This window comes from Fistularia commersonii, chromosome 10, assembly GCF_037954325.1.
Source record: "Fistularia commersonii isolate RoL2024-O1a breed Wild chromosome 10, RoL_Fcom_v1.0, whole genome shotgun sequence".
Lineage (NCBI taxonomy): Eukaryota > Metazoa > Chordata > Actinopteri > Syngnathiformes > Fistulariidae > Fistularia > Fistularia commersonii.
In genome coordinates this window covers 12,723,522-12,751,412 of record NC_141293.1, presented here as the reverse complement: position 1 = coordinate 12,751,412, position 27,891 = coordinate 12,723,522, and the positions used below count along the sequence as shown (strand labels likewise).

The 27,891-nt window shown below is 43.8% G+C and overlaps 1 protein-coding gene across 1 annotated transcript; it reads left to right on the top strand.

The window, feature by feature from the left end:
- Positions 1-27,551, top strand: vwde (von Willebrand factor D and EGF domains). The gene is made up of 30 exons (XM_086153801.1): positions 1-151; positions 4,210-4,400; positions 5,864-6,095; positions 6,950-7,179; positions 8,052-8,141; positions 8,247-8,394; positions 9,738-9,952; positions 11,628-11,701; positions 11,808-12,081; positions 12,350-12,546; positions 12,883-13,682; positions 14,105-14,241; positions 14,514-14,678; positions 14,951-15,055; positions 15,747-15,861; positions 18,832-19,088; positions 19,640-19,859; positions 20,358-20,495; positions 20,591-20,779; positions 21,798-22,181; positions 22,488-22,583; positions 22,684-22,779; positions 22,876-22,971; positions 23,415-23,510; positions 23,993-24,088; positions 25,212-25,307; positions 25,400-25,495; positions 25,879-25,974; positions 26,358-26,455; positions 27,029-27,551. Exons 1-30 carry the CDS (start codon positions 82-84, stop codon positions 27,041-27,043), a joined length of 5,112 nt encoding a protein of 1,703 aa, XP_086009927.1. The 5' UTR covers positions 1-81; the 3' UTR covers positions 27,044-27,551.
- The last annotated feature ends 340 nt before the right edge of the window (positions 27,552-27,891 follow it).

Here is a 27,891-nt window from a genome sequence, read left to right as displayed (position 1 = left end):
CGGACGACCCCCGTCCCTCCCTCCTCCACCGGTCTCTCTCACTTCGGGGAAGACAGTCGGTGTACCGGCGCGGTGAGGAAGATGAGCCCGGAAACGGCGGTGCGACTTCTCGCCTCCTTCCTCTTCAGCAACGCGATAGTTGGCCAAACAGGTGAGACCCGGCCGCCCTCGACGCCAGTATGACGCAGTCTGTTAACCCGCCACTGGAAAAACAAAGATAAAAAACAAACAAAACATCAACAATTGACGCATTCTTTTAATTATTCACTTTTGTTGTATCAATAATTAAAAAAAAAAAACGTGAAAAAATGCCTCTCCGTCCGTGTTTTGGTTGGTTGTTCCTTCAAAATTTGACGCAACCAGCTTAAGTTGTTGGAGGCGTCATCCGGATTTTTCTCCCGGGCCTCCTGCTGGGAGGATGAGGAAAGAAGAGGCCAGGTCCTGAGGCTGAGGATGTGCAGGGGAGAGATGGGAAGGGGGGCCTCCGCAGGCCATAGTCCAGCTCTGGGGTTTTCTTCTGACCCTCACCGGTCAGGTTGGAAACATGGATCTTCCTCCCCATATCATGGCTGCTTTTCCCCCCTCTCAGTTGTTCCCTTCAGGGGTCTCTCAACAGTGAACCATCTGCCTCCATCCAACCCTCAGTATCCTCTCACACACCAACTAATGCTGGGCTGATGCCAGTCGAAGACTTGAAACGGAAAGTTGGAAGGAAATTCTGGGAATCATACTTAAGTAGCATTGTGCTCCCGGTCCTTTAGTCTGAGGTTCAAATCTAAGTAGTCCTCGCTCAGTCTTTTCCCAGTCCTGGGTTTATAACAGTATCAAATGCATTTGATATTATTGCAAGTCTTTCAGTCTTTACGATGATGTAACACAATCAGCAACTTATAAACAAGCTCTAAAAACTAGACAAGCAATTGCCAGAACAGTATTGATGGCACAGACGGTATTTCTGTGCAGTATGAATGAACGGGAACTGCGAAGGCCGTCCTGATCAGTGTGGAGCATCCAGAGAGAGGAGTGGATGGGGGAGTTATGGGCAAAACAGCCTGGCTTGTACGTTGTCAATTCCCCAATGTATCACAGATGAGGGGAGAAAGAAGAGCGATGGACGGAAATAGCAGAGACCCTGCAAATATTCAGTGAAAACATTGTTTGGCGGGAAAATGTCTTGTAAGTAGCAACCCTGATTCACAGTCTTTGTAAAATCTTCGTCTGAGTCTAGTCTAAGACTTATAACTCTAAAAACTAGTAGTTTGATACCAGCAGGGGTGAAATGGTAGTTTTCCAAGAGACTTTTCCAAATCTTTTCAGTCTCCTAATGTATGAGTACCTTAACTTCATGTGTTTTAGTCCATCCATGTGAACATGCCTTCCTCCTCTCCTCCCAGTTTCCACTGGTACCCTGTGTACCCTGTAGGTTATCAACACCAATGGCAGATGTCGTTGACCCGTTCCGGTATGGAAGTCATACTTCCGATTTTGCAAATTGAGTTCGGCACAACTTATATGTGCCTTACGCAACCCTGTGCATTTTATCCGGGTCAAGGAGAACACTGGCTTGTGTCCTCTTGAGGCTGCATCTGCTTTCCACTCCCCATACCAGTTTTATTTTGGCTTTGAATATATGCTCACCTCTACACCCCGACTGTCTCTTAATCCTCCTTCATGACTTTTCTATGACCCACCAGATCCAATTAGGCTGCTGACCCCTGTGGCCCTTCAAATATAAATAAAAACAGAAATTATTACGTATTAATACGAGGGGCTTTCCAGTAGCTAATGAATCACTTACGTGGACTAATGAGTAAAGTGAAAAGGAAAAGGTAATAGAATTCCAGGTAATATTAATGCAATAATTTAATTGTATCATGTTTTTATTATTTTATAATTGCAGTTTTCAGTCAATGAAGTGGCTGAGATGGAGCTAAATGATAAGTTAAATAATGGTGGTTGGTCAATATTTGTTGATTCAGTAGAATAAATTGGCATCATTTGAAAAAAAGGGCTTGCTTGTCGCTAAACAAACTTCCTTCGCTTGATTCAGAGTTTTGGCTGTTCAGATGTCAGATATTTTTCCTTCATTGACTTTTATTGTGTTTTATGGTCCCACTGCGGTCAAACTGTGTGTTCATGAGCCCCGTTTAACCTTTAGGTTTTTTCCCGAAGCAGATTTACGACTTCCTTCCCCTTGGTGACATTTGAAAGAGCGTACCTTTTAATTTTACCGCCCCGTCTGGGCGAAACACCCCCAGGATTTACCTCCTTATCGCCCAGAATAAATCTCCGCTGTCTTGTTTTAGCTTCACATTTGACCCCAAACCCTGCGAGTGCGCCAGTCTTTTGAAGTTCCCCTGTTGTGATTGTTGTAAAATGAAAAGACTACAGGTAAACCTGGTCTTAAAAAAAAAACGACCGTATAAACCGACACCCCGCTCTGAAAATGACGATACATGGAACATTAGACAGCAGCTCTCCTTCAAATAGCATGCCCTCTGAAAACTGACACCGACACGCTACTGTTTGAAACCCTTTCATCTCCTCACTGATGTATTAGCTGATTTTTAAACCTCGGAGCTACAAATTACATACTTGTTTACGATGGGGACCTGCAATGAATGGTGCAAAATGATAATTGATTTACCTTCATCACATCAAAACACACACAACAGTTGCTATGACTCCATAAAACTGCCAGATTCAAGGGATACAGAAAGATACCCCAGTCAGCACACTGCGGAATCTAACATATCACTTCAAAAAGGGTTATAGGTAAATTGGTTTGGGCTTTTTCAACATTTTTAGTCAGTAACTCCATGGGAAGACAGTTTTTTAGAAGCAGGCACAACATCAAACAGAGAAATCTGTAGTACTGATATCAGAATTTATTGTCATTTACGGGCTATTAGCCGCTACTTTTTTCACACAGTTTGAACAATGTGGCTGAAACAATTTTTTTGGGCCAATGAGGCTCACGTCACCAAAATATTTAGCCTCTTCCCATCGGACCAATGAATAACACAATAACACAATAACACAAAATTTGACTCCACAGAACACATGCGTGAGGTTTCCACAAGTGACATTGAGAGCAACAATTAAAATGAGACTAAGGAAGTATGTGATCGAGGAATTCTGACGCGGTTTAATTACGAAACTGAAGAAAATGACTTATGTGGTTTTAATGCTTAGGATAAAGATGAAGATAGCGATCAATGACCCTTCCTAGTAGGCCACTCTGTTTTTTATTTTTTTAACCAATTTTGTTACAGGCACTGTTTGGGAAAAAAAACATTTACGATTGTAAATGTTGTCTAGTTGTTGATTATTTGAAAGTTCAAAAAACATTTCTGTGTAAATATCTCAGGTTACAAATAGACACTTATGCCGTATAGCTCATAGACAAATGTGGCCTATGTACATGTACAATTTTATTTCTTTTCAAAATTTAGTGGGTGTGGTTTATATTCAGGTGTGCCCAGTAGTCCGAAAATGACAGTAAGCAAGTTTTTTTGTTTTTTTTTTGAAAATCAACATTTCCTGCTTCAATGAATCAAAACAGCCTTATATGTTCAAAATGAAAAACGCTACAGATGACATCTTTAGCGTTTTAAGTAGGAGGTAGCAGCAATCATGAGTATGAGAAAATCTGCATGAGACTTCGGTCCTCCCGCTGTTAAGTCCATGAGTACATCTAGATTTTGGTTGTAGGAGGTGACTTTTAGCTATCTCTTCTTAGCTGCAAAATCAGGTACTTCTGAACGTTCTAGCACATTCAGTTGTTGGGTTTGCCCTGAGCACTTAGATGTTTTTACATTTCCTTGTTGGGTAAATAATTGTCATAAATTCTGTCATTTTCTGGTCATTTTCAGGATCAAGGATTGAACCTTGGCGTGCACCGATTGTCATTTTTCTAAATGTCACTTGAGTGCTCTGGTACTTGAGGCTTTTCCCCAGATTAATTGGAAGAATTTGATATTGACCTGTGATTGTTTTTCGGTGTCTTAAGGCCTTGTCGGAAGCAACTCAAGAGAACAGTTCCAATCAGATTCCATGAAAATTTGAGGGCAAGAAAATTCTAATTTGATATAATCTTCAACAAACAGGAAGACGCCCCACACAGTACCCGCCCATTATTTGGCATATCGGTATTGACAGTCTTCTTGGTCCAACACTTGTTGTCTTGTCTCCTGGCCGTCCCTACAGTTCTTCCCCCAGAATGTGCGCCCGGCGGCCACTCCATCCTCCAGAACCCGTACCGCAGCAGCACCTTCAGCTCCAGCTGGCTGCAGCAGTCGTCCCTGCAGGACTTCATCTGCGACCACTCGCTGTCACCAGGCTGGTATCAGTTTCAGATCTTTGACAAGCCGGCCAGCATGCCAACAGAGTGCGTGGAGGTAAACAGATTGTGTGTGTTTGTGAATGCTGAGGATCCTGCCAGGACCCCTTTCCCTTATTTTTTCCCTCTAAAATGAATATTGAGTAAACACACTTGAGAAAAGACTGAAATAACAATGTCCAGGATTCCAGCTGCGAAAATTACTTTCCCTCTACGGCGGCCGGGGCTTAGCCTTTGAGTGAATGTGAGGACATTTTGGGGAGCTCGGTGTCGACTCATTGCTCAGGAGTTAGCTGAGGTGGTTGGGGTATCTGGTAAGAAGCATCCTGGGTGCTTCCTCTAGTGGTGTTGAGGGCGTGTTAAGCAGGAGGCACTGTGGTTGAACCAGAACCCGCTGGACGAATTGTTCATATGGGACCCTGTTTCAAGGTCCCATATGAGGAGTGGGTTGTAGGGGATGTAGATGCCTTGGTCAGCTTCCCTGGTGCACTGCTGCCCGTCCCCGGATGAGTTGTTCAATGATGAATGTATGAAGGACGATATATGATGAATGTATGTATTACTGAAGGAAACTTCATCCTGGAGAAATTTTCCACACCTCGGTGGCTCAGGGGGTTAGAGCGGTCACCCTTCGAACCGAACAATCCCCTGTCACTGTTAATAAGAGGCCTTCTGCTCATGGTTAATCCATGATGGGTTAAATGCATTGGTCAAATTTAGCTGATGTTGTGCTCTGTGTATAACTGAACGTGACAATAAAGTCAATACTTCTTTTTCTTCTCACATTCTCCAGGTCCTTCCTTCTAAGCAGCCTCTGCTTCCCCCTTGGGGATCATGAGCCTCAAATATACCCCCCTTTCCTATGACCACATTTTACCACAACTCTTATATGAAAGGGAAACATTTGGAAAGTTTTTGAAAGCTTTTATACCACAGAAGCTCTAAAAGATGGTCACTACCTTGCAGGGATCTGTTTGGTGATTCAGTAAGCAATGACTAAAGACTTGTTTTAATATAACTTTCGCGCGTTGCCACGGAAATCAACTTGTGCCGGCCAATTTTGAAGCTGGCGTCCAGAAATTCCAGAAGCTTCAGGTGTCTACATTTACGACCATGAACTCAGGCCAGGGTGATTGAATTCTCACGACCCCTGCGATTAATTTTGTCTCCGTCAGTCACTTTTATACCTCATGTGGAGAGCGCTCCTCCAGCCTTTCAAACTGAGAATTCCGTTCTGTCGCGGCAGATATGAATTATCGGCCTTCCTCTTCATATTGAATATTTATTTGTGCCTTATTTCCAGCAAACCTGGGACATGCAGGATTCATACGCATGAACGCACACCTGTTAGATACTTTTTCAGCAGAGTATGAGAGTTTGCAGATTGTTGTCCTTCAACATTTATTTGGTGCATTGCTTGTATTTTTAGGTTACCTGGATGTTTGTTTCTTTAAAAGTGTAATCCTTGTTTACATTCAACCAAAAGAGCCTGAATGCCCCCACCCTCCCCCTGCTCACCAGGTGAACCACTGTGGGACTCAGGCTCCAGTTTGGCTGTCCCTGGGCAATGGGGAGTCCCTGCCAGGGCCCCTGGAGCTAACGCACCTGACAGCCTGCGCCGCCTGGCAGTCTTTCCTCGGCGGCGGAAAGGACTGCTGCCTGTTCCGCATCCCAGTTTCAGTTCGTAACTGCGGGGATTTTTACATCTACCTGCTGCAGCCCACCCAGGGCTGTATGGGGTACTGCGCTCAGGGTACGTCTACACCACAGGAGCAGATAAAGTTGACGAATTCAAACTGAAATGTGTTTGATTTGGCTTACAAGTTAATATAAGCACTCTCAAGGAGAGGAATAAACTTCATGAAACTTTATTCTGAGTTTTCCTGTTTATTAAGAATAGAATTTTCTCCCCACTCTTCCAGAAATGTCAGATGTCTCACCCATGGCGTCGCAGCCCTGTGGACCCAGTGAAGTGAACGCCGCTGGATCATGTAAAAGTAGGCGACCCGTGACATCCGAACGCTTGTCTTCTCCCCCAACAGGCCAAACGCCGAAACAACTGTCAGGTCAGGGAGTCACCACGCTGTCAGGAATGCATCGCCGGCCCCCCTCACCACTACTCTTAATGAGCTGAGCATGTGTCCCGGTGTCTGCGGGGCCCGATCTCCATGGCGATAGCCTTTGGGCAGCTCGTGAATCATACCAGGGCCAAATTTTTTGTGAAAGTGGTGGAAGTGAATGGAGTTGGAAGGCTTGATTGCATGAAAAATCCCCTGATGTTTTTGCCATATTATATAAACCAGGTTGCTGCATTTGTTATTTGTTTCTTTAACTTATCTTGTTTGTCTGAGCTGTCATTGAACCCGTGGCTCAGTGGTCTACAAAATTTAAATTTTCTTGAAATTTGAAAGAAATGCAAAATACTGTCCAGGAAATCAGCAAAAAAAGATTTAAAATCGAAAAGATGATTTTTATTTTTGTTCATAATAATTGACCATGAATTAATCCAAATACAAGAGAAAAATAAAGGTGTTAGTTCCAGCTGTTTAACTGAAAGCAAGATGTTTTTGCCATCCACCTTTATCTTCTTTGCCTCTTTGTTCCTAGCTGGTCTGCCTCCTGCTCCCACAATGCCAGTGGTTGCCGCTGAGGCGACAGGAAATGCGGTGCACCTGAAGTGCAGCTTCGAGAGCTACTCCAACGGTTCATTGGGCTACGTGGTGGCCTGGTCCCGCCTCTCCCCTCGGGGGGTGAAAGAGGAGCTCAAACAGGAGACCACCGTCCAGACCTACGCCTACATTGAACTTGATGGATTCAACCTCCGTTTGGGGGACAGGGTGAGCGCCACACTGTCAACCTTTATATTGATGGGTGGGAGGGGGCATATTTTAGGTGTTATGCATGTTAGTTTTCCGTACATTTTCAGCATAAAAGTCTTAAGGGCAAAAAGAAAACACTGTTCTATTTCTGTGAAGGTTGACAGTCATCCAGGTCTGGTTCTACCTGACAATGGGATGTTTTAATTACATAGGCACGAGGGGAGTGGTGTTTGGGCCCTTACCTGCCCCATCTAAGTGTGGCTTCGTTGTACATGAGAGCTTTGGGGTCACGGGGATCAAGTGTGAGTCAGCGTCAGAAAGACTGTTCTAGGGGCCGACCTCCTCTGTTGGAACAGCTCTTTATTTTAGGTTGCAGAGATTTCGGAGAGGTGCAGAAACCTTGCTGGTTTTAGGTGGGAAATAAAAGGACGAATCCAACCACAGCAGATGAGCAAGAAATCAGGAAGGCTTTGTTTGTTTCACAAATATTTCACACCTCACTTTTTGTGAAGACTGAAAATTGTTCAAAAAATTGGTTCAACTTGTACAACAGCTTTTTGTTGATTTTTGTGTTCCTCTGGAAGACAGCAGGAAAGAGTTTCACAATGCAGACGAATCACACACAGGCTTCAAGACCAATTCATTTAGTTGTACTGCACTTTACAGTTACAACAAAGCTTTTCTACTGTAATGTATGTCTTTTCACCCCAGATAATACTTTTTGATCTAAGGCCCTTCCCATATTCATGATGATGGCAGTGAGACACTGTGTGTGTGTTTGGTGCTGCACGTTCCGCTGGCGCCATCAAGAACAAGTTCATGTTTTGTGGTGACCACAAAAAATGGGCAAATGAAATGCAAATAGCAAACAAATATCTCTGTCTTTTCAGATCTACTGCTCCGCCTTCAGCTTCTTCTTGGATGCGCCAGATGTCCGGGGAGCGTCTGTCGAAAGCCAGGAGTTCTTTGCCGGGATCCGGGTACTTTTCCATGTTGCTTTGACAAATCAGAACATGGGGTCAATTTAACAGAATTTGCTTTTACTTTGTTTGTGATTTGAACTGTGTATTTCTTGTTTCTCACAGTTGCTGCCAGAGGTGAGCAGTGTGTCTGAGGATGGGAAGCTGTACGAGCTGAGGATTGAGAGCACCGTCCCTGTCCCGTGCCTGGGGGAGGTGTCCTCGTCTGGCGATGGCTGCACTGTGTCCCTGCAGCTCAGCACCAGCAGTCAAGGTGACAGAAAGGATTCACTAAGAGGCAGCAAGTCACGCCAATGTTAGCAGAGTGGATCAGAGATTTAAATCAGTCCTGAAGGCACCCCCTGACGCATTTTTTGACGCAAGAACATCCACCATTTCAGGCAAATATGTTTTCCAATGTTCAGTGGTGTCTTGATGTTTTCTGTCAACAAAACACACACAACGCCAAAATGCTCCAGACCCTTGTGGTCTCTATTCAGAAACAAGTTGTAAATGTCCATGTGAAAATGCTAAAAATGTCCCCAATGTATTTCTCACATGTGCCGAGTACTTTTGCACATGCATTTTTGATGTAAGAAGCACAAACATAAAAACCATATCTCAGGGCTTTTGTATAAAGTACTACACAGAATATCAAATATTGCCAGCAGGGTGGAAATTATATTCATGAATGTAAAATTAGTTTTTTAAATTTTTTTTTTAAGAGATTCATAAAGAAGAGTTCATCTGGTGATCTGAGGTGGAATCAGAATCAGAATAAACTTTATCCACGAGGGGAAATTGGGGGGGCACAAGGGGTAGCGGCATCAAATTATGAATATCAAAATAAAGTATAGGGACTGGTTTGATGATGAGGGGTTTGCAGGGTTGCTGGGAATTGAGGAGTTGGATGGCTTTGGGGACAAAGGTTGCCCTTCTCCTCTGGGTTTTGCAGGCAAACAAGCGGAGCCTGTGACCTGAGGGGAGACACCTGAAGGCGAGATGTAACATGTGGTCTGATCTGCGAGGATCTTTTTGGCTGGTTTTAACACTTGGCTGTCATGCCTCAGAGCTCGTGAAGAAGCTTCTTTTTTTACATTTAGAATCTTCTTTAGTTCTTAAGTCACCCAGGGTTTTTTGTTGGCAAACATGGGGACTTTTTTTGTGGGGATGACATTGTCAACACAGAAGGCAATGTAGGATAAGACAGACTCCAGCAAGAAAAAAATGAGCATGTCCGTGTCTTCTGGCATCCATGACAACTGAGGTATCTGTCAGGAGTTTATTCTTGGATCTGTTATTTTTCCCCTCTGTATATCTTGATTGACGGATTAAGCCGTCAGTGTGAGTTCTGTGTGAACCGGGTTTGAAATTCAACTTTCAGAGAGACTCTTTTACGGCGTTGATTCATATCAAAAAAGCTTTGATCCAAAAAATAATTCACATTTCTCATGTAGAACGTCCGCCTGTCAAGGCTAATCCATTCACACTAGTGCAGGGAGATAATGTCATGATGGCTCGACCTCTGTCAGAGCAGAAACAGGAAGGTCGAACATCTCAGAATAACTAAGAAATACAATTTTTCTCTGTTATGTCCTCACGTTTGTCGCTCTGCAGACGAGAGTTTGCTTGGCTTGGATTTGTCTCTGACCTCCTGTGTGGTGGAGCTGTCCAGGGGCCCCTGCGGGGGCGGGGTCTGCAGTAGGACCCGGGTCCACTTCAGCCCCATCACTGACTTCATCCCTGACGGCACCAGGACGACGCAGATCTCCGTTAACCCAATCTTCACCGACAACTTTGTCTGGAACAGATACACTCCGGAGCCCGTTCAGGTAAACATTGATGATATTCAGACTTGATTGCTATCATTTTCATCAATATTAACTTTCTTTTACCCCAAACTATTTGTTGTTTAATATCCAGGATACATACTTCTAGAGATTGGAAGCTTTAAGAAAAGTTTGGGCTTATGAAAATTAAAACGTAGTCATCATAGGGTTTCTACACATCCTGGAAAACCTGGAACATAAACCTGGAACAATTTTCAAGTCATGGAAAACATTAAAGCTGAAAAATTAAAAATCAGATGTCCTGATAAAGCTCAAGGTGTCCACATGTGATGCTACCAGCGAGTCAAATTGACATTTCCCTTCAGTCGTCCTGCCGCCTAGTGTTTCCTTGACACTTGACTTATGAGATGCTCTCCAAAGGGGTTTGGAAAAACTAGCCACTTGCAGATGGAGAGTATTGTTAGCGTTGGTGCATAAGGGATGAATTTGTCATCATTTACAAGAATGTAAGAGATTATTTCATTGAAAATGTTTGAGCCACAAATTGCACACTTTTTAAATCAGGCCCCGGGGTAGAAGAGGAATAAGCACAAGAAATCTGGGTAAATGTAAGACTGTGGAAAGGAATGCTTCTACAAAGGGTTTCAGCAGGTCATTAAAAGCATTAAAAACCTAAAATGTAAGGTCTAGAGGCATTAAAAATTTTAAATACATTTGATGGGAAGAAATATTGTTATTCATAATCTATTTTGATTAGGCTATCAAGATTTAATAAATTCCATTCGAATAGTGTGATGACTGACAGACTGATACTTTAATTAACTTTATTTTATGGCCACTGTTCTGACAGCGCACAAAGTTACAATACTGGATATTGAGCGTGGCCAAAGAGCCGAGAGTAATGTTGTATGGGGAAAATGAAAAAGTGTAATTTTCAAAAAAGCGGATGGACGAAGGACTATTCTGAGGCTGGTTAATGCCTGTCTGCGGAGAACCGGGTGAAACATTTTGTAGCGTGTGCAAAAAAAGTACCAGCAAAGCAACGGCTCCCTTCACCAACATGTCATCCGCTGCTGGTCCGACCCCCACCGCCATGACAGTGACCACCTTCAGCAGTGCCACAGCAGGCTGGAGGACCAGCAATCTGCAGTGAGGTTCTCTGGTGTCTGCTGAACACTGCAGTGTAGCATCACTTGTGTTTGTCAAACGATGGTGTCTCTGAGCTGTTTCAAGCAATGCTTCCTGGTATCCCTTAATCTTTTCCATGTTGAAAGAGACACTTCAGTAAAGAGCGGATTTTCACAGGGAAGTGGAGACCTGCAACATAACTGATCAAACTGTTGAGGCCCAGAGACTAGTCTATGACAAGGTCAGAGCTTGTGGAGGTGTGTTGAGCCGCATTTTGTAATAATGGTGCATAAGCATCCCTCACAAAAGAATCCCTGGCTTCTGTCGCCTCAGGTTAAAATGCAGAAGGTACCTTGGTGAGGGAAGGAGGAAGAGAGACGGTACAGTGCGTGGACTTAAAAAAAAAAAAAAAAAAAAAAAAGCATTGAGGATGACTTGGAACCACGAAGACAAAAAGTTTCTTTTAGCTGTCATATAATTACGATAACAATAATAATGATCATAATTGTTTCCTGTTTTTATTCATTTGGCCCCCACTTGAATATCTATCACGTTTTTTGATTTTCTCTTGACCTTCGCCATCACTCAGATTACGGTTAAGGATGTCCCACCAGCCTTCTGTTACGCCTTTACCGACCCTCACCTCATCACCTTCGACGGCAGGTAATCCTGTCCTCCGTCAATATGGCAGATTCCCCTTACATTTTCTTCCATGAAAAAATGTGTCATGCATGTGTTCACATAATATTCTATTTTTTAAAACCTACAGACTCTATGAAAACAACCAAATCGGCACCTTTGTTCTGTACAAGAGTAGCTACTGGTCACTTGAGGTTCATGTTCGTCAGTGGGAGTGTGGCAGTGTCGTGCACGCAGCCTCATGCGCGTGTGGTTTCGCGGCGAGGGACGGAAGTGATGTCATCACATTCGACATGTGTGCCGGGGAGATGGGTGAGAGCAGGCCACATCTGTTGGTCAAGAACAGAGGCCTGAGCAAGAGCGGCATCCGCATCAAAGAGTCGTACCAGGGACGCAAAGTCACGGTGAGGAAATTAAAAAAAAAAAAAAAGCCAGTTACAGATAGCTGTTCAACAGGTGATTCAAATGAACAAAGCGTGTGTGAAGGTTACATTCATGGCACACAGATGAACATTATTCAAGTACTTTTCTCCAGCATAACTGCCAATCGTCCATTCTCCTAAATTGAAGTCAACTTTGTGCACATCCTCTCTGTTTACCTCACCTGCTTTCTACCTCTAATGCGTTGACTCCCTGCTCTATCCGTCTCCTCTCATCCTTGTATTTCTGCAGATGACCTTCTCGTCGGGAGCGTTTGTTCGAGCTGATGTCTCTGACTGGGGAATGAGTCTGACGCTCAGGGCTCCCGGCTCAGACTGGAGCAAAACCAACGGGCTATGCGGAACCTTCGATGGTCGGCCGGAAAATGACTTCCTCTCACGTGCTGGAGACACCATGGATGACGTGCATTCTTTTATTGCTCAGTGGCGGTCAGTGGTTTTTGGACTCATAATTTAAGTCGTAGACATGATGTGTCAGATCAATGCTCTTATTGCACTAAATTAAATTGAGGCAGGAATTACCTTAAATATAACTTGAAATTTGACATTTGATTTGCAGTTGATCCTGATGTGAACTGAACTGTTAACAGATCATGTGAGATTGTGAAAAAAGCCAAAACATTTTGCAAGGCCCCTTCATTTGGTAGCCCAATCATCAGCAAATAAATATAAGGAAATACAAATAACCAAGTAAGTATACTAATAAATACTATATAACAAATGTGGTTTTAACTGCTGCATCCCTTCTTTGTTTGCTGTTTTCAGGCTCCAGCCAGGAACTAGCCTGTTTGACAAGGTCCCGTCGCCTCCTGATCCTCCCAGCCCGCGGAGGTTCTGTTCCTGTCAGGCGGCTCCTCGCCAACTCCAACCGCCCTCTCCCTTCTCCAACTCCTCCTGCTCTCACCATGGCAATGTGCGGCTCCCCAGCATCATCCCAACTCTGGACATCACAGCCGAGTACATCGGCTCAGTGGAGCTGCTCACCAGTGAGGGAAGTGACAAACAACGGCTTCCACCCGGTCGCTTCAGGCCAAATACCCAGGGCATTGGCGGCGACACTCACCGGAACCGGAGGCAGCCCGGGCATTACACCCCCGACCCCCAGCATCAGAGTCTGACCCAATCTGACCTGGAGAGCCTCACCTACTTCTTCCCAGAAGACCATGAACTTGCGGTTCACCCTAATGCTCCCACAACATGGCCGACTCCTTCTGGTGTCAGTGAGCGGCAGGCCAGCACCAGGTGTCAGGAGGCGGTGGGGAACTCCAGTATCGCAGTGGGCTGCGGCCACCTTCTAGAAGAATCCGCAGTGCGCCGGGCCGTCTCCATTTGCGTGTCCGACCTGCAGCTGAAAGATGACTGGTCCTGGCTCACCGCGACCTTACCCTTGCTGGAGAACGAGTGCGAGAGAAGGCTGGTGGAGGAGTGGAGGAGGAGGGAAGAGTACAGTGATGTGCTGGCTGTACTCAGGTGTCCGAACCTGTGCAGCGGCAACGGACAGTGCTCTCAGCGGGGCTGTGTCTGCTTCCCGGGGTTCTCCTCCTATGACTGCAGCATCCTGTCTGGTAAGTCAGAAACACCCTGAATCCATCGATGCCTCTTCTCATTCATTTGCAAATTTGAAAAGGAAGAATCTGCTTTTTTAGATATGTTATTTGTGCATTTTAAGTTGTTTTCCTGGGATTTGTGACAAGTTTTCTTAATTTCTTGCAAATTTGTGTACTTAGATATTTAGAGCGCACTAATTTTAAACACTGATTTTTAGACAACTCTTTTTTTTCTAGGGTCCCACTTTGAACCCATTTTTACATAGCGTTCCTGGAGTTTCAGTAAAGTCCTTGCTAATATTCAGGTCATTTCTTGCTTTTTTTTCTTGATTTTTATTTTGATTTGAAAGCTGACAGCTTTCCACGGTGTCAATGCCACTTTCATGTGAATAGGAAGAAATAGCTATTTATCCTCACTGCTTGTCGTCAATGTTGTGAAGACCAGATCCCAGAGATCACGGAGCTGCGGGGGAAGGGTCTGTGCGACGTCAGGCAGGGAGAGTGCTCCTCAGTGCAAGTCAATGGCCTCGGCTTCAAGGACTCCTACGAGCTCAAGTGTGAGTTTGTTCAAGAAAAGGTACTTGGTTTTTGAAATACATGTATTTTTGTTTGCTTGGAATCTTAAAATTAAAATAACAGGTTGTGGATGTTTATCATATAAAAAGCATGTTAAAGCTGTTCTGAGAGATTTATATCAATACTTTGTAAGGGTACTAAAATAAGCCTTTAAGTTTGGATAAAGAAATAATGGCTCCTTACTTCCTGAAATGGTGATTTCAAAATGGTGACATTTCGAATAATTACCGAATCAAAATGAACCTGCTGCTAAAATGTTTGTGCCTGGTCAAGTTCGTGGATGGGGACTGGGTTCTGGACGAGCCCCAGTTCATCCAGGCCTCCTTCCTGGATGTGACGGCGCTGGAGTGTCGGGTTCCTCCGGGGGATTTGTGGGGACCTTCAGGTGTCGACCCGAAAACAGCAACGAGCCGCCCGCTGGGCCGCTGGCAGGTCAAGGTTTGTTTCGATGTTTTTTAATTTCTCCAAATCAGAATAGGAGAATCAGAAAGGTGAAACTCCGAGCATCATTTAGCGCCATTGATACCATTATTTGGTATCACAATATCGGCTTGTGTTCAGGGAATCATGTCAGAATGAAAACACAAGTGAATAATTTAGGAAATTGTTGGCTCTTGTCGGACAGTAGGATATCTGTCCTGTGTTTAATGTTAAAAGATACTTAAAATATTAACCTGGAGTGATTGGAACCGTCTTTCTCCCTGTCACAGGTATCCAATGATGGTTACAGCTACAGCAACGCCAAGATCCTGATGCTGTACGACGGTGCCTGTCAGATCTGCAGCATGGACTCTGAGGTCCTGTGCCACCTAAGGGTAAACACTCCTTTGCACACCTTCTCCCTGCTGATGCTGGTAAAAACAGAGACCTCTGCAAACAGTGACATGTGTGTGTGTCAGAAACAACACCAAGGTTTAAAACGTATTCAGATCTAATTTACTCAAGCAATGTCAGGTATTCATCCCCTTTAGGAGAAATTACATATTAATTTAACTACGGTATATTGACTAAAAAGTTTATTCCTTGAAAGCAGCTGGAAACAGCATAAAAAAGTTGCATAATAATGAAACTATTATATAAAGTATTTTGAAAAAAATTACATGGAAATGTGCGAGAAACCCTCTTGAAATGCCTTTAAGATACAGTATGCCAGAAATGTCGATTCCGACAGGGGGCATTCCTGTGTCTCCATGTTCTCCCCGTGTGTGCGTGGGTTTCCAGGCTCCTTCCACAGTCCATGGTTGAGATTCATTGGAGACCCTGGGCTCCTGCGACCCAAGAGTGCAGGATAAGCAGTATAGGCAATAGCTAAAAGACTAGAAATGTACCCCAAATAGCAAGAAGCATAAAGGAAGTCAGTGAAAGATTCAAACGGGAGACATTTTTATTTCCTGTATTTTCATTTTCATTTTTCGCATTCAGTTAGAACAGAAATGTTGATTCTGACAGTTTGGATTAAAGACGAATAAATTTGCCGTTTTCTTCCTGACTGTCTTGTCTTTTCAGGAGAAAACCTGCATCATTGAGGGTCAGTGTTACAGTGAAGGGGCGTCCAATCCCAGCAGCCCCTGCTTGGCATGCCGCCCCTATGCCTCCACGCACACCTGGTCCCTGGCAGAGAGTACGTTCATGAAGGTTGTCCTCCATAAACGGCGTGCACGGTGAAAGCTCGAGGGTTCCTCGCCGAGACGGCTATCTGGTCAGTGCTCCGAGCCGTTTGGATCTTTCTGGCTGCTTCTCGGCAGATTGAAGTTTCCTCGGCCTCCCGCGACTGAGGACGGATTACCTTGATTTCCCCCTCGGTCCAACTTTACTTCGGCAACTTAAAGTAGGTCAGACGGTGATTTCACACGCACAGCTGGTTGGTTAGGTGTGTTTTCGCCGCAAGACCTGGAAAGCCACGCATGACCAAGTTTGCAGTCATGCAAGACAGACAAAAAGTTATTTAAAAATTCTCCAGTCATATCTTTTTCGATAAAGGTACTTTGATTGGTTCTTAAAGCAGGGGTGTCAAACTAATTTCTCATCGCGGGCCACATACGGCCTAGGTAGATGTCAAGTGGGCCGGACCATTAAAATAATAGCATTCTCAGCATTGAATAACCAAAATATCATGTCTTTCCTCTGTTTTGATGTAAAGAAGTACAAGGACATATGGAAAATTTTGGAATTTAATGAACAGTCCTTTTGACAAAACATTTCATGAAACACCTCATATTTCCCTAGACAAAAGTGCATTTTACTTTTATCATTCACATGTTTGCATTGCAATCATGTGATCATGCAATCCCACTGATCTTGCAAAGGCACAAACCTTTAACAAGTAATTGGTATTGAAAAATATTGTAATGCACTTTAAGATTAAATGAGACATATAAAGAAAGGGATTTTTAAACTATTTACACATGTGCATATAAAATCGAAATTGAATCCCTGCCTTCACCCTCCAAACTAAAAAGAGTGCTATTAAATGTGTAAGGAAGAAAGTATTTAACTATCCTGTAAATGTGTAAACTTCATACATGAAACATAAATACACATACAACACATACTGAAAACGCATGGAGTTGCATGAACAGTAGAATTCCACCATACTCGTTTGTAGTGAAGCTGGTGACTAACATTAAATTGCACATTTTCGCTAGCAATTAGCTAGCTGGCTTTTACCGCTGCGTCACTGATTTCTCGGCTATAGGTGAAAGTGGACCGCTGTTTCCTCAGACCCGCCAGCAATTCGTTGATCTTATCTCTTCTCAGTTGTCTTTGCAAGCTGCCATATTTTTCGCTGTGATGAGTCTCGTAGTGGCGCCGTATATGATATTCCTTAAATACCGAAACTTGTTGCAAACACGCCAAGCATAAAGGTTTCCGTCTCCGTAAATAAATAGGACGTAGTCAAATTTTCTTTGAAAATTCGACACTCTTTAACTACTTTTCTCTGTTTTGATAACGACATTTTGGCTAGTGAGGGAGTAGCGGGGAGGTAGAGAACAGGGTAGAAACAACGTCATAACAAGCAGCAGGTGGTACATTGATAACGTCTGCTGATTGGTCCGTCTCAGTGATGCGGATTGTCGTCTACTCTGACCAAAATAGTGCTCCCCTAGCGGAAAATTCTTAAATTGCATTTAATTAAAAAAATTAAATCCTTGTCTTTTATGTATTTTTTTCACTTTCAAATTATCCTGCGGGCCTGGTCGAACTCCCTTGCGGGCAGTTTCCGGCCCGCGGGCCGTATGTTTGACACCCCTGTCTTAAAGGAAACCATACAGTTTATGCTATCAGGCGACTCAATGTCTGGACTCTTTTGTTTTCCACATTTAACGTCCATTACTGAATTAATTTATGAAATGATAATCATCCTAATTAATGTCAAAAATAACCTATAGCTGAAATGTGTGAAAAAATAATAAGAAAACCCTTAGAATTAGGACGAGAGAAAAACAAACTATATGTAAAATTAATTCAGATGAAATGTAAATAAGAAAAGGACATTTTAAATATTTCATGGCATAAAGGAACCCCAAAACAGCTTGAAATGATCTCAAAAAAAAACAAAAAGGACCAGCTGGATATTTTTCAGCTTCAATTTAAGAAATGTTGATTTTCACTTTGGAGATTAAGAAGAGCTCCTACCTCCAGCTTCTCAGTGCGACACAAAGCCCCTTCTCTCCAAAGCACCCCTGGCTCTCAACGCCACGCTTAAAGCGGCATCAAATCCCCTCTCAGAGTGACAGGGAAACCTCAGTCACACCTCCACCTCCTTGTCAGACCTTTGGGTTTAATTATCTGCTCCTGGGAACGACCACTGATGACTTTAAGCAGACATTTCTGAAGATACCCTGAGATTCTACGCTACAATTAATATAATGACTAGCACAAGCAACTTGAGCACAAGAACAGCATTGTTTAATTTTTTGAGTAATCTTCTCAGGTTTCTGCAGATACCCCTCACCGTTTCCTCGGCATTTGGGGGATGAAGCGCCGGAAAGATCCAAACTCCGCAGCCACCGGCAGAGAAAGAAAAAATAAACACCTTTATGAAATTAATGCAAATTACTTTCACATATCAGTTATACCCGTGTTCCCCCTCAAGTCCAGATAATTTAAATTTTATTTAATCACTTTTTTCCACTTCATTTATTTATTTTTACTGATTTGTCATCAATTTTCTGTTTTTTTGGCTGATTTTAGGTATTATTGTCCGACTGGAAATACGCTTTTGTTGATTTATTTAAATATTAATAATAATGATAATTCATAGAATATTGACATTTGGGAATGCAGTTTTCTCGTGGTCTTCATGCACCTGCTGTCTTTTTGGGTTGTTTCCACCAACAATATGACAAATATGGGTGGTAGAGGCTATTTTTTTGGATAATCTTGATGGAAGATTTTCTGCTGCGATCCCTTAATTTGACTCAATCTAGAGGAAGTCGACCTTTCATGGCTTTCTGATAACAGAAGTGTGTTTCCTGACACGGGCAATAGAAATCACTTGGGGGGACAGAAGTGTGTGTGCAGACTTTACTTTCTCTCAGTCACCCTTGGATCTTAAATGTACGACTTCCTCCTGTGTGTCTCCCTTCAGAGAACGAGCCACCGCAGCTGCCGTCGCTGCCTCACCATCTCTGGTCGTTTCAGGGAGAGACTTTCATCTACCAGCTGCAGGCCAGGGATCCCGAGGGCTCTCCTGTGTTCTTCACCCTGATATCAGGCCCCGAAGGTGCTTCGCTCTCCATGGCTGGCCTGCTGATGTGGAAGTCCACGGCGGACTCCGCCAACACATTCGCTTTTCACTTCGCAGTGACGGATGACTGTGGCGCTGAGACCAGAGCTGCTGTGCAAGTAAAGAAACTTTTTTTTTTTTTACATCTTTTAGAACATGTTCAAAGTCATTGATTCTAAGTTTTAAATCTGAGGAAGAAAACTGACAATAATGGTGTTAGTGAGTTACATCCCAGCAGAGGGAGCTAACGAGTCATATTGGATATTTTTTACACTGCCCTTGCATTTTACCCACATATTGACAGGGGGATGGCATGTCGTCATACACACAGGTAAAGGCAAATGAAAATACAAGGCACCCCACACCAGGCTGTTAGTACAATCCTCAGTTCACTGGCAATTATGTCACTTAATGATGATTTAAAAAAAGAAGAGTAATCATAGTTAAAGAATATATGAGATTAGAATCTGAGAATTAGGAATGCACAGATGGATATATATACATCTGTGAATGGAATTGCTGGTTGTGCAAGTTGTGCAGGGTAATACATAGAATAGGATCCACAAAAAGACAGTTAAAGGTCATAATTGAGAAAAAAAGGGAATCATTTAATAATGCTGGAGGACAACTGACAAATTGTTCAGTGTCTGGCTGACCGTTTACTCCCCAGGTGTCTGTCCGCTTCTGCGACTGCATGAATGGCGGTTCCTGCATGGCAAGCGCTGAACTCCCCACGGGCAGTGGGGAGCACAAGTGTGTGTGTCTGGAGGGTTTCACGGGGGCACGGTGTGAGGTCGACATCGATGACTGTAAGCCGAACCCCTGCAGACTCGCACTTTGCATTGATGGCCCCAACTCCTTCTCCTGCATCTGCCCCCCTGGGATGACAGGTGAGGAGGAATGAGTGATTGATATGTTGTACACGTGAACCTTAACTATAGAATAGATAAGGATTGAGAACAGATAAATATACATTTTTCTCAGTGCACCTTTTTGTCTCTGGAATGATTAAATAGCATTCAATTGAAAAAAATGAAAAGTTTACAATACGAACAATCATGATGTTTATATTTTCTAATCTTTAATTTTATTGGCTACTGTCATACTTTTATAATGTTTTTCTTAAGGAAAAACGTATTGACGTCAAAAACACGTATTGTTTGGAAAATGAAATTATATCGTCACATATCCGAAAAATTCTTGGTTTATCAGAGAAATAGATCTAATATCATGGAAAATGTTAATCCTCATCTGTTTCCTGTCTTTAAAACCTCAATCTTTTCTGCAGTTTTTTCCTGTCTTAGCTGAATTTTTTTTTTTTGTAACTACTCGTCTCACACTGATTTTTGTACCAAAGAACGGGGGGGAACACACCTTTGTGTCACCAGGTCGCACATGTCGGCAGGACGTGGACGAATGTGCCTCCCAACCGTGTTTCCCCAGCGTGGGCTGCAACAACACACCGGGGTCCTTCATCTGCGGTGTTTGTCCGCCGGGTTTCAGCGGAGATGGGAGGAGCTGCAGAGGTGAAGTCTGATCTTTATTGACCTGCTGCTGATTTCAGCTCATTAGGCCGTTAGGTCATCCTCAGTAACACCAACGCCCGCCTCACTCTCTCCAGTCAAAGCCACTAGCACACCGGCCAACCTGCCGAAGACCCCGCCCAGGCCTGGACCCCCGTCCCCCTGCAACCGGGGTCCCTGCCACCCTGGGGTACAGTGCTTCGAGAGCGTGCACGTGTCCGCGGGTTTCGTCTGCGGGCCCTGCCCTCCTGGTTTCCACGGAAATGGACTGACATGCTTGAGCACAGGTGGGGCCTGACCCGAGCAGGTTCCTTCCTCAAAGATTTCAGGGCCCAAAAAAAACCATTTGCCATTCAGTCATTCATTATCTTTACAGCTGATGCAACTTTTTCAAAGAAGCTAGCAATACCAAGAATATACATCAGAACTCTGAATTTAACTAGTCATGTTATTGTTAGAAATTTGAAATGAAAATTAGCCAGAAAATAAGTCCAACTGTATGCTGTATGCACTTAAATAACTAGACTGAAATGCAATGTGAAATTCTGGAGCGTTTACTTATATAAATTCTTTGAAGGACTAGGCGACAAGGTGGCACAATGGTTAAGATAACATAAGCTTTATTGATCCCCATAGAGGAAATAATTTTGTCACAGCAGTTATAGTATCAATAAATGTGAATATGATTATATGGTAAATAGAGAGACAGTTTGAAGACAATTACAAGAAAGCAAAAGAAACACGCAATTAAATAGACAGCAGAAAGTGACAGTAGCAATGACAAAAATTAACAAAAAGAAGCAGGATGCAAATAGGCTGAGACCAACAACGATAAAAATAGACAACGGAAAATAAACTTGACAGACAACCTTAGCTCTTCGTCCTCACAGCGTGAAGGAACTTGGTTTGATTCTGACAAGGAGACCTTTCTTTGTGGAGTTTGCATGTTTCCTTGGTCTGTGTGAGTTTCCTCCAGGTTTTCCGGTTTCCTCCCAGTGGTCAAAAACATGCAGCAGGCTAACTGGAAAAAATTGGGAAAATTGCCCTGAGTTAGTGAATGGTTGTTTGTCTATACATGTGGCCCTGCAATTGACTGGCGACCAGTCCAGGGTGTACCCAGCCTCTCGCCCAATGACCGCTGGGATAGGCTCCAGCATGCCCTGCGACATTGTACAATGGATGGATGGATGAAATCCTTTGAAGGATTTTTGAAGTGTAATTAAACACCTTTTGTCTGAATGTTTGAAGTTGAAGCTGTGTTTGTGTTTTTTTAAGTTGTATCCTCTAACTCCCAGTGTTTTACAGCTCAGGTCGTCGGTGGAGCCGATGGGCACGTTCATGGCACTGGGTTAAATTCCAGCAAGGACGATGCATCCCCCTCTTGGCTGTCCCCCGCCTCTCCCAGGCGAACCCCGGAGCGGCGAACCAGACCGGATGCCACCATCTCCACTTTCAGGAGGGTTTTGTCTCCAGAAAGAAAGACCCCTCCTGTCCAGTACAGCAAACCTGGCAGAGTGGAGCCGACCCCGGCCCTCGCCTCAGGGGTCGAGCGCGGGTTCCCATCGCATCACGTGACCTGCACAGGCTCCCCCTGCTTCCCGGGCGTCCAGTGTGAAGCCACCGTCGGCGGGCCCCCCAGGTGTGGCCGCTGCCCACAGGGCTACACCGGAGATGGAGTGGACTGCAAAGGTAGTGTGAGACAAAAGATAGATAGAGTAAAGATAGACCCTTTGGTCAAAACGATACAAACCAGAAACTCCCCAACTGTAAAAGTCTCTAAAAAGAAGCAAGATTGGAGTCAAGATTCAATAAGATGAATACATTGAATCAATGAGGGAAACTCATTTGTACTACAAAAGTCCAGCCCCTTTCATGTCACAGTTATTGCTTTTGTAAAATGTTCTTGCCTCTGAATGACTTATTTTTCTTATAATGGCCACACTAATGTTTATTCATATTCTAAAACTTGTCCTTCACCAAATTTGGTGTTGCTAGCTGTTTGCCGGTATCAGTGCGGAAGGAACATGGTGTGCACCCAGCCCAACGTGTGCACGTGCAAGGAAGGCTACACTGGGTATGACTGTCGCATAGGTGAGAGCCATTTGCAGTGGAAAGGGTTCAAATCCCTCGGGAGCTACAAGCACAGAGAAGCGGTCTGCTATCTTTAACTCTTGAGTCCTCTCCCTGGCAGCGGTGTGTCGACCCGACTGCAAGAACCAAGGAAAGTGTGTGAGGCCAAACGTGTGTGAATGTCCTGCAGGATACAGCGGAGTCACCTGTGAGGAAGGTAACCAGTAAACACTTGTGTTTGGGCTCTCACACGCACTCACCCAAACAATTATCACAGCACGACCATGAATACTTTATGTTGCCGGTGCGTTAGCGGTCTGCGAGCCGCCCTGTCAAAGTGGAGGGACTTGCCTGGACCGGAACCTGTGCACCTGCCCCTACGGCTACGTGGGACCCAGATGTGAAATCAGTGAGATAATGTCTAATTAGTGTGTGTGTTTGTACTGTATGTGTACAAGTGTAAAGCAGGACGTGCGTTGGAGACCCATTCCGACTGGCTGTCTCTCCATGTGTATATTTGATTATTTAATTGTTGCAACTGAAGCATCTTGGTAACATGACACTAGTTAGTTGGGTTTATGTCTCCATGTCTTTCAAGTGTTTAGGAGACAATAATTACTATTATCAAGATTATAAAATAAGAAAGATTTCCCTCAACTGTAACCCTGAAAGGATCAGAGGCTTTATAAAAAATAAAAAAATAAGATGAAGGAATGAAATGAATGGGGAAAAAATGCAAATTAATTTTATGAGTTTAGAAAATCTAAATGAATGCAATCTAGAATGTGGCACTTTCTACATTTTTAATGTGAGGATATAATAATGATGATCAATAGATTGTTTGCTGGTCAGTGGTTTGTAACAGGCACTGTGAAAATGGTGGAGAATGTGTTTCTCCTGACGTCTGTCGATGCAGTGCTGGCTGGTACGGACCGACGTGCAACTCAGGTATGACACTTTTCCAGCGTTTCCGCACTGCGACAATTCTGACATTGAATGTTATGAGGTCTCGGGAAGACCAAATTTGTTTATTTTTCATCAGGTAATGTGGGAAATACAATTATTTGAGGTTCTATTTGATAATCCAATCAGCGATGACAGGTCAGATTTATTTTATTGAGCACAACTTTTAAAGTCAGGCTGCTCTTCACGGAGTTAATTTGTTTTTTTGGTGTGCTGGCCTATGACTTCACATCATCAGGTAGATTTTAATAAATATCCATTTATGAAAGGTTTGACTGATAAAGGCATTTATTTTTTTCCTAGTCCCTGATATTATTATTATTATTATTAAATTGAATTGAATTGAAGAGTCACTGAGTTGTGTTGCTTTGATATAAAAGCATAGTTAATGTTTTTTTGACAGTTTGTACGTGTTTGAAGCTTTGTTTGTTTATAACTTTGTGTCTGTCTCTTCCCTCCGTCCCCAGCGGGCTGTAACCCTGTGTGTCTGAATGGGGGAACATGCATGAAGCCCAATGTGTGCGCGTGTCCTAGCGGCTTCTACGGCTCCCGGTGTCAAATTGGTATAGAACACACCCACACACACTGTGACTTTCAGGTGTTTAACTGAGCCAAACCCTCCTGGTTAAAACTCATCAGGAAAAAGAAAACTCCTGAATAATCTCTTTTTGGTCAGTTTTTCTCAGTTGAATTAATTATTCATTAATTTTCCCCTAACTTTCATTAACTGTGAGTCATCCGTCTTCAAAGAGACTCCAAAGCTGGAGGGATTTCATTAGTTTTGATTTCCTCCTCCTTTTTTCCCCTCTTTTCAAGAGATCATGTCCCATTGGCCTGTGAAAAGGTTTCAAAGCTGAGGATGAATTTCAAGGAGAGGGGGAATTGTGATGCTTTGAGCAAATACTGCGTTGGGCAGTTTATGGGCCTCAAAAAATGACTGTTTGGCTTTCATGGCACCACAGAGGGCCGCCGCCATAAATATATGCAGATTTAGTGCAAATGTATCTGACCGGGAGCCTCTGATCCTCAGGGATGGCTCTGTGTCTGTCGTCATCCATCCCCTCACTGTCGCTCCTTTGCTCCCTAAGGGATTTCAGGGGAAGCATTTTAATGAGCAGAGGAGCAATAGAGATCTCTGTTGGTGCTCCTCTTTCCTCAAGAGCCATCAGCACGGTGTAAAAGATTGCGTTCTTAAATCCCTGCCACCACAGTTTACAGTGTCATCATTGCCAGGTTTGCCATCTCAGGGAAGGTTTTGGATGTAAATTACTGCAAGTTCTGCAGGGATGAATGAGAATGAACAGCTTAATGTAGATGTTGGCGTAGAGCTGCTGCTCCTCTGCATAGAGAGGAGTTAGATGAGATGGCTTGGGCAACTGGTCAGGATGAATCCGGGATGCCTCCTGGGGGAGGTATTTCGGGAGGAGACCACGGGGAAGACCCTGGACATGCTGGAGAGGCTATGTCTCCAGGCTAGCCTGGGAATGCCTTAGTGTTGCCCCAGAGAATCTGGAACATGTGGCGGGGGAGAGGGAGGTCTGGGCCTCACTGCTCCGGTCGCTGCCCCCGCAACCCAGCTCCGGATAAGCAGGGGAAGATGGATGGATGGATGGACTTTTAAATTATGTAATCTTTCCCGTCACCCTGTGTGTCGTCCATTAAGGGTTGGTTGTGGTTTTGTTGCAGCTGTGTGCAGCCCCCCCTGTAAGAATGGAGGACAGTGTCGGAGGAACAACCTGTGCTCCTGCCCTGAGGGCTACACTGGGAAACGCTGTCAAAAGAGTAAGAATCATCCTGTCTCTGCCCGGGGCTTGTTCAGAGCCGGCTAGTGTTAGCAGGCACTGAGGAGGGAAATATCGTCTGACGTGTTTCAGGTGTGTGCGAGCCCATGTGCATGAACCAAGGCAAGTGTGTGGGTCCAAACACCTGCTCGTGTGCGTCAGGGTGGAAAGGCAAGAGATGCAATATACGTGAGTCATGCCCATAATACTATTACATTTGGACAGAAGGTGGCACCGTCCCATCTTCTGTCCAGCAGGAAGGTTCCCGGTCTAACTCCGACTGGGGCTATAGCCCCCCTGTCTGCGTGGGTTCTCTGGCTTCTCCATCTTCCTCCTACAGTCCCAAAAACGCCTCTTGCTCAATAACCAGCCCATTTGACCCACAGGAGGATAAGTGGTGTTGATAATGAGAAAATTAATGAATGTATCTCACAGTCTTGTTTTGAATTGCTCTTCTTTACTTATTTTCCAAACTATCGACAGTCATTATCGCCTGGTCTACTCATTCTAAAACGATCGTTCTGTGCCTGATGACAAAGTGTGAAAAGACTCCCTCTCTGTTGGCGCCGCAGCCGTCTGCCTGCAGAAGTGTAAAAACAGTGGCGAGTGCGTGGGACCAAACACCTGCCACTGTCCCAGCGGATGGGAGGGCCTCCAGTGTCAAATGCGTGAGTCTGATTCCCTTTAAAAAAAAAAAGGATTTTTTTCACATTCATCCAATAATACCTGATTACTTACCTGAGTGATTCAAGTCTACGGGAGTGACTTGATTGTGTTTTCACCACTCCCTGCTTGGTTGAATGTTTGACACTACATGGAAAGTGATCCTGGTAATATCCTGAATCGGATGAAAACCAATTTTAAATGGCCAAAACAGAAAACTACTGACACTGGCTGGCAAATAGAGACCTAATAATAGTTCAGCTTAATATTTCAGAAATAGCTGATATTAAAGCAAAAGGCAAATTGCATTCAATTTAAATTCAAAATCTGTGATTTCTTTAATTTCGGGGGGTGTGAACTGTTTTTATTTCTTTTGTCATTCACCCAGCTGTGTGTAAACAGCGATGTCTGAACGGAGGACGCTGCGTCCTTCCCGACTACTGCCACTGCCGGAGGGGCTTCAAGGGTCCTATTTGCGCCTTCAAGGTCAGCGACTGGTCATGAGCTATGGTTGTTGTTTAATGTTTGTTACGTCAGACAATGGGTGGTACAAATCCATAATGAAACCCCTGCTTCTGTACAAAATCCGTCCTCTTCTTCTGTAAGCATCAAAACCGCATCAGCTCAACCCTCACGGCTCACCACTCCTAGAGTTGGCTTTTCGTCTGATCCATTTATTATTCCAGATTAAAAGGTGTGATCGCCGCCGCCACCACAATCGACTTAAAATCTTTGGAACCAGTTCCCAGTTGTGTCTCAGTAGAGATAACAAGCGATTAATAAAGTATTTGCCAATTTTTTCTTCTTGAACCACAGCGCCTTTGTAACCATAGCTGTGACTATTAGCGTCTTTTAATGAGTTGAGTCTGACCTTTGACCTTTCAATTTGTGCTCTTTCTGGATTGACCTGGCCATTTTTAACAGATTCTAAACAGACCCAGGTCCGACCCTGACTGAAGATACTATCTATTGAGTCTGTACAATCAAAAGGCCTCATAGTAGATTATATTGTTTCGTGTCAAGTGGATAACATACATTGGCTTCATTTGTGTTTTACAGGCTTCCAACATTTGATGGGCAATGCGGGAGGCTACGAAATGCGAGGGAAGAGCACCGTAAATTGTATGTCTGTTTGTGTTTGCTTGTGTGGATACTGGCTGTGTGTTGCACATTTGATCACAAAGAGAGAATTGTATTGCACTTGTCTGTTTGTCCTTGTATGTCACTACCTCAGGTATCAGCGTGTCTGTTGAATATACGTTCGTCATTTTCTACAGTGTTATGAAGAAACTACTTTTTAATTCAACAATTATATTTATCTGCAAGCTTTCTAGTTTAATAATGATAATAATAGCAACCAGCTCTTACAAAACCAATGTGCACTCCTGGAGAGGTTTTTTTTTCTAATTCTAGATTGCTAACATTGTTTTGTAGACCCTTGATAAGATGGCTGGAGTTTACAAACCATCTTTTTTCTTTGCCATAATTTAGATGTTGTCTGTCTCTGAAGATACAGATACTTCTGTGTCACAGTTTGTAAGCAGGCCCAGAATCATCTTGGCAAATGTAATATGAGACTAAATAAACCACTATTTATACTTTTAGTTTGGTGAATGAGCTTTTATTTTGCATGCATGCACTTTCATCTATCTTCACCTCCTTTCCAGCGGTTTGTCCCATGTCCAATAAATTTGGTGTGAAATACAGATTGAGCACTCCAGCTTTCGACGCGAGGAAATGCATTCCCGATTCCGAATTCCACTTGACCCCACGGGGTCTGCTAGTTCTGCTTTATGCGCAAACTAGTTGTGTAAGGTCTCTGCGCCGCTAAAATTTCGTCCAGTAAACAGTACTGTAGGTCCCCCTGAAATTCTCCTCAGTGTTCCTCAGCAGTCACAACATATCATCTGATTGTGTTGCAC

Bases quoted from the DNA above. Each gene is read 5' to 3' on its own strand.
- vwde (XM_086153801.1), top strand. From the start codon at position 82: ATGAGCCCGGAAACGGCGGTGCGACTTCTCGCCTCCTTCCTCTTCAGC. The intron at 14,679-14,950 runs GTTTGTTTCGAT...TCCCTGTCACAG, and splicing joins TGGGCCGCTGGCAGGTCAAG to GTATCCAATGATGGTTACAG. The intron at 25,975-26,357 runs GTGAGTCTGATT...TCATTCACCCAG, and splicing joins GGGCCTCCAGTGTCAAATGC to CTGTGTGTAAACAGCGATGT.